This window comes from Panthera onca, chromosome E1, assembly GCF_046562875.1.
Source record: "Panthera onca isolate mPanOnc1 chromosome E1, mPanOnc1 haplotype 2, whole genome shotgun sequence".
NCBI lineage: Eukaryota > Metazoa > Chordata > Mammalia > Carnivora > Felidae > Panthera > Panthera onca.
Genome location: NC_138352.1, coordinates 53,965,503 through 53,976,736, shown reverse-complemented (window position 1 = coordinate 53,976,736; position 11,234 = coordinate 53,965,503). Strand labels below are relative to the sequence as shown.

Sequence of the window (11,234 nt, the reverse complement as noted above, 5' to 3'; positions counted from 1 at the left end):
AAATTCACAACCGTAAAATTGAGAGTCACGTGCTCTACCGATTGAGCCAGCCAGCCCCCCCTAAAAAACATGTTTAGGTGGTGGGAGAGCATATTCATGTGAGAGTTACTTTCCAAGCTCTGAAAGACCGGGTGTTTGTTTGTCCCTCCCTCTCCCCCCCATTTATTTTTAAACTAAAATAAACCCACTGCTACTCAAGGTAAAAAAAAAAAAAAATGTCTAAGTCCACTTGCACAGCTTTTTGGAGTTGTCTCAGAAGTCAGAGCCCCTCTGCAGTCCTCAGCTTTCTGACTGTGGAGGCCTTAGATCCACACCACCAAGTCCTAGACACCTCTCTGGTAGCTTAGTTTGGGAGGTGATCGTGACTCTGACAGTCTGATCGGACATTAAGTTAACTGCATGCTTGTGAATTTGTTTATATTCACAACACCTTAGGGGTGGGGAGGACAGTGAGCCAGGAGGATGTGAAATGGGGTCGAAGGGAGAAATGGAAATAGACCAGTGCCTGGCCTGCCTCACGGAGGCCGCAGGAGCATTCAGTCAGGGACCGGGGTGGCATCTGCAGATTTCTGTGTGAGCAGCCAGCTGAGACGCAGCTGAAGCCAAGCAGATAACCAGCGCTGCGCGGGACGGTGACTTCCTCGGTCACGCCTGGGCACTGATCCCAAGCAACCTTCCTGGGCAGCCCTCTGCCAGCAGGACTCAGCTCTGTAGAGGGCATGTCACCTGGCTCAAAGTAACCTGTCCTTGAATTGTGGATGAGTGTCCCCCCCCCTTTCCTATTCCCCTCACCCCACTCTACCTTCTTTCCTGAGGGTGTGCCCACCCCATTTTGGGAGCCCCCCACTCACCTCTTCTCATTTACGCCCTGCCCTAGCTCTCTTCTGTGCACAACGCTGAGGAACCACTACAAAGACCACGTATGCATTTGGCTTAACAACAGGGCAGTAGGGGCCACTGCTAGCATGTTATTAGAGAAATAACTTCTTGGGAAAAACCAGTTCCACTTTAGAAATGGCTAGATTTGGAGTGGTACCTGGAACCTCACATCTCAACATCTAATAAACACGGACAGTTTATGCTCCAAAGGATAACAAGAGCCACACTTTTTAGAAGACAGAATGCTCCTGATTCAATGAGCAAAGTGAATAATTTTACTCCCTTCCATTCAGGGGAGACCTGGTCCACTTCCACCAGCAAAGGAAGAGAAAAGGGAGCATTTACACAGCAGTAAAAGGGGCAGGAGTAGTAAGTAGAGAGACATGGGAAAGCCAGAGTGTGAGAATTAAGAGACTACCTGAAAGTCTTTTAAGGTTTTTTTTTTTTTCTCCCCCAGAAGTGCAGGAACATGAGACGCTTCTGTAATCTTTGGATTATGGGAAACCCCCTGCCGAAATTTCTTAATCTATGGCTCTTGCGTCCCTCCTTCCGTCAAGCACCTTTTCCTTCAGACCATCCGTTTCCAAGGGGCCAGCTAGTTTAGATCCTTCCGTAAGTGCTCTAGCCCTGTGTATGGACTTCCCCTGGTGGCTAAGCTGGTAGGGGAGGCCAGCCCCACCGGCAGCCTGACCCAAGTCCCTTGAGCAGAAGGCCCCGAATAGTGAGAGCCCAGGGCAGTTTGTTGGAGGCAATGCAGGTTGTCTGCTATAAGCTACGAGACTTAGATATATTCTACCAATTAGGGCACATCTGTTCAAAGTGCTGAAAGGCGGGCACTGTCTCTTTAAGAGCCATCCCACTCCTCTCCTTGAGTGATGAGGGCTGGGAGCACAAGGGAGTCGAATGCTGATTAAACAGTCCTACTGCCCAGCTCTGTTAGAAAATTACTGTAATTATGATCCAGTCCCAGCAGAGGGATGAGTTCCAATCCTGCTAATAACCCTTCCAGGTGCCTTGGATTCGGAGCCCAGGGGAGGCAGCATTGACAGGGCTCTGGCTGGCACCAGGGCCAGCGATGGCCTTGCTGTCTGGCCCGTGCGGGCAAAAACAACAAAGGCAGTAGACCCCTCATCCTGTCTTGGCCTCCGGAGAGAGCAGTAGGTTTTGGTTGTGTTTTATTTATTTATTTATTTTTAGTTCTTGACAGAGCTTCTAGGAGTTATTTTGCACGAGAAAACTTCCCTTAAAAACTAACGTGAAAGACCAGGAAGGGTAATTGCAGCTGGGAGATGACAGGTGCCCTGACACTTGCCACTTCTGCCTGAGGACCACCCAGGCCTACCCAGTACAAAGCACAGGAAACCAGCACCCCCCATGGGCTGCACCTGCCCTCGTGCCGTGTTTCAGTGAACTTGGTTTCTTGCTCTGAGGTCGTACACGGCATCTCGCTCAGTCCTGATCAAGAGTTCTGATCAGGGCTCCCCTTGTAGATTTCTGCCACAGGAAAGGGAAACAAGGATCACAACCGCAGAGCTCAAGATGTGAGACACTGGCACGCAGCTCTCTAAATCAGCAATTACAGGCCCATTCATTTGCAAACATTTTTGCAGTCAAATGCTCTCCCCCTGAGCTATACCTCCATTTTTGCAAACATTTTTGTAGTGGAATCTGCAGCAGTGCAGGCAAGCAGATCTCCATGGAGCATCGGGGTTGGCCTGCTAGTTCTTAGACCCTGAGGAATTCATGGCATTTTTACCCTAGGTCTTCCCAACCTAGCAGTAAGCTTCTATCACTATAATCCAGTGGCTAAAGCACACACTTCTAGAAGGCAGGACAGTTTTCTGTGCTTGGCCCTACGCACACCAATGTCCCAAGACCATGGTTTTCAACCACGGGGTATTTTGTTCCCAGGGAACATTTGGCGCTGTCTGGAGACAGTTTTGGGTGTCAGACCGGGGAAGAGGGGGTGAGTGGGGAGGAGTACTACCAGCGTCTAGTAGGTGGAGGAAAGGGATGCTGCTGAACATCCTACAGCGTCCCCAACAACATGAAATCACCTGCCCCCAAGTGTCAATAGTGCCAGGTTAGGAATCCCCCACTAACAGAAGAAGTAGTAAAGCTCCAAGTTCTGCCCCGCCCCCGCACTGCCCTAGCGATGTCGAAGAAATGATCTAAGATCTCCAGATGGCAGGTGCTTTCCCAGAGGTGGGGTATGTCAGTGACAGGCCCGGCGGGGTGCCGACCCATGGGAGGCATCCAGTACAGGCGGGCGGGTGGTGTGCTTGTGCCGCCTGGGGGGAGGGGGGTGGGAGATTCAAGGCAGAGTAAGGCCGGAGTGTCTGACCGCAGGTAAGAGGGAAGTGTCTGTAGCGTGTTTTCTGTTCTCTGATCTGATGAGGGGATAAAAGAGGGCCAGCTGCTCACCATCAGGTTAAGAGCGTCTACAGTAGAGCCAGATGCCCTCTTTGAGGACCAGCACTAGAAGCCTCTTGGAACTCGCTCCCATCACAGGAGGCAAGGGAGCAGCGCACTGTTGCCCAGGGCTACAGACGTGCTTCCCTCCGTGGCGCCTTGCCAGGTGGAGGGGTGGCTGGCCGCGATGGGGCCCCGTGACGGAACTGAACACACACAGCGGCCAACAGCCAGCCAGCCCCACGAGCAGCCTGATGCCAGAGATAGCGGGCCTCTCGGAACAGCCTAGGCATCAGGAAAAGAAGCCTAGTTGGCAGAGTTTGTCTAGGAACTGGGCTGGCAGGGGAGGACTTCATTAGAAGGAATTTCCCAAGTGTCGTATCCGGAGAGCCAGATAATCTGTCTACCGTCCACTCACTCCCCAAGTGACTGGATGCCCCATTTTGCCTGATTTTTAGGGGGACCTCTCATCCTGGTTTATACCTGTGGTCTTGGCCACAATGATCAATTATCAATAACTCCCCCCTTTTGTCTCAAAACAATCTCTGGGAAATAAGTTATATGGTCACCTTGTTAATTCTAGTTCAGTTTCCTCTAATACGATAGTTTTTTTTGGGGGGGGGAGGCATTACATTTATAAAAGATTTTTGTACGAAGTGGGCTACATCTGAAAATGTATTGCTAATTGAATCCTATAGAGTTGCAAAAGAACGATCGATTCACACTAATAACAACAAAAACCTCCCACCAAAACAACCTGTTTTCTGAACAGTTTTTGATAGGGAAATAGGGAGAACACTTCAAATCCCTTGAAGAAGAAAAATCTCTTTTGAGTTGCTAAATTTCAAACTCCCTAACCAATCTCTAAATTCTAAAGGGAAATGAAATGGCTGGGCGGGAGGGAAGGGGAAGGAGCCAGGGACTATGGTAATCCACAAACTAGAAAATGAGTCTGAGTCACTGGGCTGTGTCGCAGGGATAATCCTCTGTGTAGACGGCTGCTTTTTCTAAATCAGCTCCACAGATTTTGCTGGTGCTCCAGGAATTAGCAAATCAATGCCATGTAAGATTTATCCTTCCAGAGCCACTCCTGGTGGGGAGACCTGTGGGGAGGGCTTCTCTTTGGCCAAAGATTAAAGCACCTCTGAACTTGTCATCTGAGAGTTTTGTTCTTATATGAAAACAAAACAAAACAAAACATACTTTGGTTTCTTTCTTTCTTTTTTTTTCTTTCTTTCTTCTCTTCAACTCCATCTTTCTCAGACTGGTTTTTAAAGGCAGGAATGTACCCTCACCCCTTCCCCCCTGCACATGCGTGATCTTGCTCTTTGCACGGAACCACTGCTTCATTGTGATGCAAGTGACTGGCACGAAACGTAGAATTTGAAAATGTGTCGCTGGAGGTGTCTAACTGCAGCCCAGCTCGGGTGATTCAACAAGCAGAGCAGCAGACTGAGAATTTCCGGGGTTGTTCATTGTATTTGCTCTTTCCCGGGCAGATTCTGTGTGATTTTTGTCCAAGTCAACACCTTTCAGATCCTCAGCTTTGCCACTTGCAGAGACTGATGGCAAATGAGGCGGTGCAACTGAGCAAGCTAAAAAAAGAAGTGAACGCTAACTTGAAATCTAGGCAGTTCCTCACAGGCTATGTTGAGATCAAGTATCTGTCTCCAATGGGAGGGGGCGTGTCTCGTCAGGTCCAACTTTTGCCCTTGCTGTCACTTTAAAAGGAATCAGACTGTCTGAATTTAGGAAATGAGCAGCAAGAGGAATTCCCTTCTCTTTCCCATTTTGTATTCGCCAGAGGAACAGGTGCAGTGGGTTTTGAGTTAAATACAGATTTTCTAAGAGAGACAACCATATGAGAAAATTTAACATTGAGCTGGTGCAAAACAGTGTCTGTGCTATTTTGCTATATGGATGACAGAGAAAACACACTAGGAGAAAGTACTTTTAGTGAAATGTAGCTGAAAGGCTGCTTTCAGAGCATTTAGGATTCTCAGATATCAGCTTGGACAATGCGGGCCAAATGGTAGCAGCCCCGGGTCAGATTATCCAGTGGATGTCACTAAGTTAGTTGTTCTCGGATGTTAGGCATTCTCGGTAAGTTATTACTTATTTACCTGTAAAAGGCAGATATACATTTGCTTCTTAAATTCAGGATCTTGGGACGCCTGGGTGGCTCGAGTCATGATCTCACAGTTCGTGGTTCAAGCCCCGCGTCGGGCTCTATGCTGACAGCTCAGAGCCTGGAGCCTTCTTCAGATTCTGTGTCTCCCTCTCTCTCTGCCCCTCCCCTGCTCATGCTCTGTCTCTCTCTGTCTCAAAAATAAATAAAAACATAAAATTTTTTTTTTTTAAAAATTAAGGATCTTTCTGTTCTTCTTTTCCTTCCTTTACATAAAATCAGGAAAGGGAAAAAGCCTCCCTCTCCTATTTCCCGGGCCAGAGCAATCAGTGGCCATCAAGAAGCCATCCTACATATAATGTGGTTAGATATGCGGTCTAATGCCCCAGTTATCCAGATAGTAAGGTGGGGCTTTGGTTAGCGGAGTCAGAGAAGTGGTAATCTGATTAGCCAGTTGCTTTCTGAGGCTGTTGGTTAAAATAGTGGCTGTCAAATTGAGTGGGAGCAGTTTTGGTAGGTGTGGCTTAGCTTCAGACAGACTGTAGGAATCTACTGCTTCCAAAAGGTCTCCTTTAGAACTTTCTCCTAAAAGAGAATGTCCTTCAGGCTGTAGATAGTCTTATCAACCCATCTGACTTCCTCTGTCTTTTCCTGTAACCATGTCAGAGATCGCCAGATGGCTATGGACCAAATTCTTGATTAGTCCATTTGTTCATATCTTTGAGGGCCAATCTAATTTCTCTTTCTGCTGAGTTTTACAGCTAGAAGGATCAGAGTCTGAGAGTTTTGTTCTTGCAGTTGACGGGGGTGCCAAAGACCTGCACAGTATGGCATGTGGTTATTTCCTCCGGCCTCCAGGCATAGAAGAAACTATTGCACTAAGGGGGATTTTGTTTTAAATGCTGGAAGCCAATGACCATGATACTGAGAGGTTGCTGAACTGTGCAGAGAGTGAAGTTACCTTGACCTTTCTCCTTTTTCATCCCTCTTCTGACCCTGCCCCAGAAACCTGCTCTTCCTCTTCTGGTTTTCCCTTTTCTGGTGTCTCATTCACACAGCAGTGGCACAATGGTGCTCTCTCCTCTTAGCCACCAGCCTTCTAGCGTTGGGTCCCTGGGGGTTCTTTAAGGGAGGGAACACTCTGGGGGCATAGAGGGGTTTCTATTTGCTTCCTCCCGTGAACACTTCAGAACAATGCCCATTGTGCTTACCTGTAGGTTGGGATTGGTGCAAAGCTTCCTGAAACGGGAGGCAATTGGTTGTTTTTGGTTCATCTGCTCATCTGCTGCCACCTAGTGGTTCAGTCTCCTTTAGCGCCCTGTGTAAAGCAGAGGGCACATTATCAACAGTTCTGTATTGCCTTTTACCTCCCTCTTTTTTGTTTTTTCTGGCAGACCCCGTTGTCCCCTTTTCTTACCTCTTTATCTTCTCATACACAAAAAGCTTCTTCTTTTTTTTTTTTTTAACTCCCGGGTCAGGCAATCTGGAAATGAATGGCTGTCATAAAATGTTCTGAGAAACTTGGGATGCATTGACAGCTCTCCAGTTTCCCTCTCTTGGTGATGTGAAATGGGTGTCTTACTGCAGGGCTAGAATACGGTTGTGGCAGAGGTGAGGAGGGCTATTGCCATTCCAGGACTGCTCTGAATAGGCAGTTTCAGAGCTAAAATTTCTAGAGCTGCTCAGTTGTACATTTTCCAAAATTTCTTGCACAGTGAGTATGGCCATAAATGATAGCTAAGCCTTATTGAGCAGTTACTACATGCCAGGCGTTGTTCCAAGTATGTTACACGTGTTGCCTCTTTAATTTTCCTAATGACCCACTGAAACAGAGTCCCCACTAGATTCTAAGGTGGAGAAATTAAGGCATAAAATGTCAAGTAACTTGCTTGAGAGAACATATGTAGTAAATGGGGAACTGGGGTTTATTCTCATGTTCTCAACCACCTTGCTTTGCTGCCTCTTCAAGACACAGATAACCTGAGCGCTAGGTACGGACAACAGGGACAAGAACTGGGCTGTACACACATAAGACCTCCTCAAAGCACTTCCTTGGCCCTTATCTGGGGCTTGAGGTGCAAGACGCACTGTGGTTGCTCACCGGGGTCCGAAAAGGAACTCTCCAACGTGCTGACTCCAAGGACTTGCTTCTAGCCCTGTCTCATTTCAGAGTCAGCACGTAAGGAAAAATAACCAAGTATGCAGCCAGAAGAAGTGTGAGAAGCCAACCAGAGAGCAGGCAGGCCTGGGTTCCAGAGAGGATTCTGCCCTGCAAGATAACTGCAAGTCTCCTTCTCTGCCTGAGTTTTTGTTTTCTCTCAGGCTATCCTTTTGTCCTTTGTTTGGAGGTGGCAAGAATGCCTGGAACCAGCACTTTGGATACCACTGCAAAAAGAAATCTGACACTGTCACACACTGCAAGGAACCAAATAGGAAGTTTATTTATGCTTTTCAAATCAGCTGAAACAACTAGCAACGTCCTCCTCCAAAGGTTTCCTTTTCTCTCACCTTCTCTGTGACACGCCTGTGGAGAGGGCAGGTGTGGATGTGGGGACACGTTTAGAGGTGGGGTGAAAACAAAATAAAGGTGGGAGAAAGTACAAGGCAAGGTTAGCAACAGATCTGCTGACTCCGCCTCTTCCCACTCATCTTGCTGGCGGTTTGCAGTGACCGCAAGGTGTCAGAGGCTTGGGTCCATACAGTCAAGAGAAGAGTCCATGGTGTTGGCGGGGTGGCTGGGGAGGGGGCGCGGATAGGAACTCCTGATGAGCAGTCTCTTCAAAAAGGCAGGGCAGAGACAAGGATATGTGTCCTAAAGGAGGAAAAATATAGAAATTTGCTTTTATGATGCAAAATGAAGAGGGTATAAAAGGGCACAGAGTAAAAAGTGTCTCCCTCCTACCCACAGTCATGCACTTTCTCTGTCTTTGGAGGCAACCAGTGTTATTGTCTCTGTCCTTCCAGAGATATCTTCTACACATAGAGGCAATTGGAGACTCCCCCTGCCCCCCCTTTAAAAAAATTTTTTTTAATGTTTATTTATTTTTGACAGAGACACAGACAGAGCATGAGCGGGGGAAGGGCAGAGAGAGAGGGAGACAGAATCTGAAGCAGGCTCCAGGCTCTGAGCTGGCAGCACAGAGCCCGATATGCGGGGCTCAAACCCACAAGCCGCAAGATCGTGACCTGAGCTGAAGCCGGATGCTCAACCAACTGAGCCACCCAGGTGCCCCTTCCCCTGCCCTCTTTTAAAAAAGTAATCTCATGGGGCGCCTGGGTGGCGCAGTCGGTTAAGTGTCCGACTTCAGCCAGGTCACGATCTCGCGGTCCGTGAGTTCGAGCCCCGCGTCAGGCTCTGGGCTGATGGCTCGGAGCCTGGAGCCTGTTTCCGATTCTGTGTCTCCCTCTCTCTCTGCCCCTCCCCTGTTCATGCTCTGTCTCTCTCTGTCCCAAAAATAAATAAAAAAACGTTGGAAAAAAAAAAAAGTAATCTCTAGGGGCGTCCAGGTGGCTCAGTCGGTTAAGCATCTGACTTTGGCTTAGGTCACGATCTCCCAGTTTGTGGGTTTGAGCCCTCCGTCTGGCTCTGTGCTGACAGCTCAGAGCCTGGAGCCTGCTTCTGATTCTGTGTCTCCCTCTCTGTCTTCCCCTTCCCCGCTCACGCTCTGTCTCTCTGTCTCTCTCAAAAAAATCAGTAACATTAAAAACAATTAAAAATAAATAAAAAGTATTCTCCACACCCAACGTGGGGCTCAAACTCATGACCCTGAGATCAAGAGTCGCGTGCTGTACCTACTGAGCCAGCCAGATGCCCCTGGAGACTCCCTTTTTACACAAATGGAACAAATTAGTCTACCCTACTTTGCTGCTTTTTTTTTTTTTTCACCCCCTTACCAACATTAGTGTAGAGAGCTTCCATTTCTTTTTTACTGTTGCATAGTATTTAATTCTATGAATGTGCTACAGTTACTTGGCTAGGTCTCTCCCAGACATTTAGGGCATTTCTGGTGGTTTGCTATTACAGACCATGTGTGTGTGTGTGTGTGTGTGTGTGTGTGTGTGTGTGTGTATTTTAAGATTTTATTTTTGAGTAATCTCTACACCTGATGTGAGGCTTGAACTCACAACCCCGAGATCAAGAGTCACATGCTGAACCGACTGGGCCAGCCAGGTGCCTCATGTGTATATCCTTTTGTGCGTGTGCAAATGTAGCTATAGGATTAACTTCTAGATGTAGAATTGTCGAGTCAGAGAGAATGAGGAGATAAACGACACTGTCATTAAATGACAAAGCAGAGTGAATCTGTTTAGATTTGACAGCAAAAGCCCAACTCTTCTGCATTCATGGCCAGGAAATGAAGTCCTCAACAGGAAAGTCATACAGTGAAACCTTGAGTGACAGGCCTGAGCTGGTGCTTTACGGATGTACAAGGGCATCGCAGAGTAAGATCTATACTTATGTGTCTCCCTAAATGAATCCATGCAGCCGCTGCTGCACACTAAGGTGGCCCTGGTCTGGAAGGTTCCAAGGACAGTCTGTGTGTCACTGTCACACAAGCTCCCATTTTAGGCCGGAAGATGGAGCTCGCGACACCATGCTAGGGTGGGTACCCTCCAGGGCCATCCTAAGTCTAAACAAAAGCCACGAGGTTCCAAAGCAACTCCTACTGCTACCCCGCCCAAAGCAAGCACTCACTCCACTGTTTTAAATATGATGTGGTTCTTGCTCATAAAACACAAGCCATATTCTTTATTACCTAAAAGTTAATTTGATTATGTTTCATGGGAATCCTCATACTGGAGTCCTAGTCTTGGCCGGTCATATTGTAATACGTGGGCATTTGGGGGAAATGGTGCTCTGGATTTGGGAACAGGGGGTAAAGAAACCCAGACCCAGTCTTGTGGCAGAAATTCCTAGTTGTTCCCCAATATGCATTCTCCCCTTTTAATTTATTAACAAATCCTCTCCCCACTTCACTTTTAAGCTGGACACAGGTTCTACCTAGAATAAGTCTTATCTGTCCAACTTCTGGCCAATGGAATGCAAGCAGGGGTATGTGCGGCATCTGTGAAATGTCCTTAAAACAAGCGGTTGTGCCCTTCTTTCATTTTATCTTTCCTGCTGGGCAGGGTACAGACATGATAGCTGGAGCTGCGGCATTCGTCTTGGGCCGTGAGGTAAGCTTTAGAATGCTGGCCACACACAAGAGGAGCAAAAAAAGAAGATATCTGGGACCTGAAACCTTGGATCATTAACCTCCAGATTTTTGCAGAAGAGAAAAATGAAATTTCTATGTCAATGAAATCATGAAGAAAAGCCACTTCACTGGCAATTCTTATTCTTCCCAGAGAAATGACGGCATGGCCAACAGACTCCTTGGCAATAGTTCTGATACCTGGGCTTCATCTTTCTTCCATCTCAAAGGCAGTGGTGAGATACTCCTTTGGAACAATCCCAATGAGGCTGTTCAGTTCTCCTACCCACCAGCCATACATGTTATACTCCTGAAACAGGAAAAGAGGATGGTTTCAGCTGGAATTTGGTCACGTTTCTGTTCATCTTTTATAGCGATTGCATGGGACACAATGTTGGGTGATTTCTTTGTCGACACTATCAGTCTGACTTGTACTGGCACCATGGACCCTTCTTGGGTCCATGATGGGATTATTATCCCATCAGGGATTATCCTCTGATGGGATTATTAAATTAAAAAAAATCATCTAGAGAAAGAAAGCAAACCCTTCATTTTGTTATCTTCCTGTTAACAATGTAAACCTTGTATAGGAAATGCCATTGCATTGTAAAGAGCATGTC

General features: G+C 47.3%; 1 protein-coding gene across 2 annotated transcripts in view; it reads right to left on the bottom strand.

Annotated features, from left to right (window-relative positions):
* Positions 1-7,835: 7,835 nt before the first annotated feature.
* The window catches only part of SKAP1 (src kinase associated phosphoprotein 1), a 278,423-nt gene continuing 275,024 nt past the window's right edge, over positions 7,836-11,234 (bottom strand). The window contains exons 12-13 of one of the 2 annotated variants that reach the window (XM_060646294.3): positions 10,816-10,924; positions 8,122-8,231 (exon numbers count right to left, since the gene is read on the bottom strand). In XM_060646294.3, the coding sequence (XP_060502277.1) occupies positions 10,823-10,924 (102 nt within the window). In that variant the 3' untranslated portion in view covers positions 8,122-8,231; positions 10,816-10,822. Of the gene's footprint in view, positions 8,232-10,815; positions 10,925-11,234 lie in introns of both variants that reach the window. The other variant, XM_060646296.3, reaches the window with a different exon arrangement.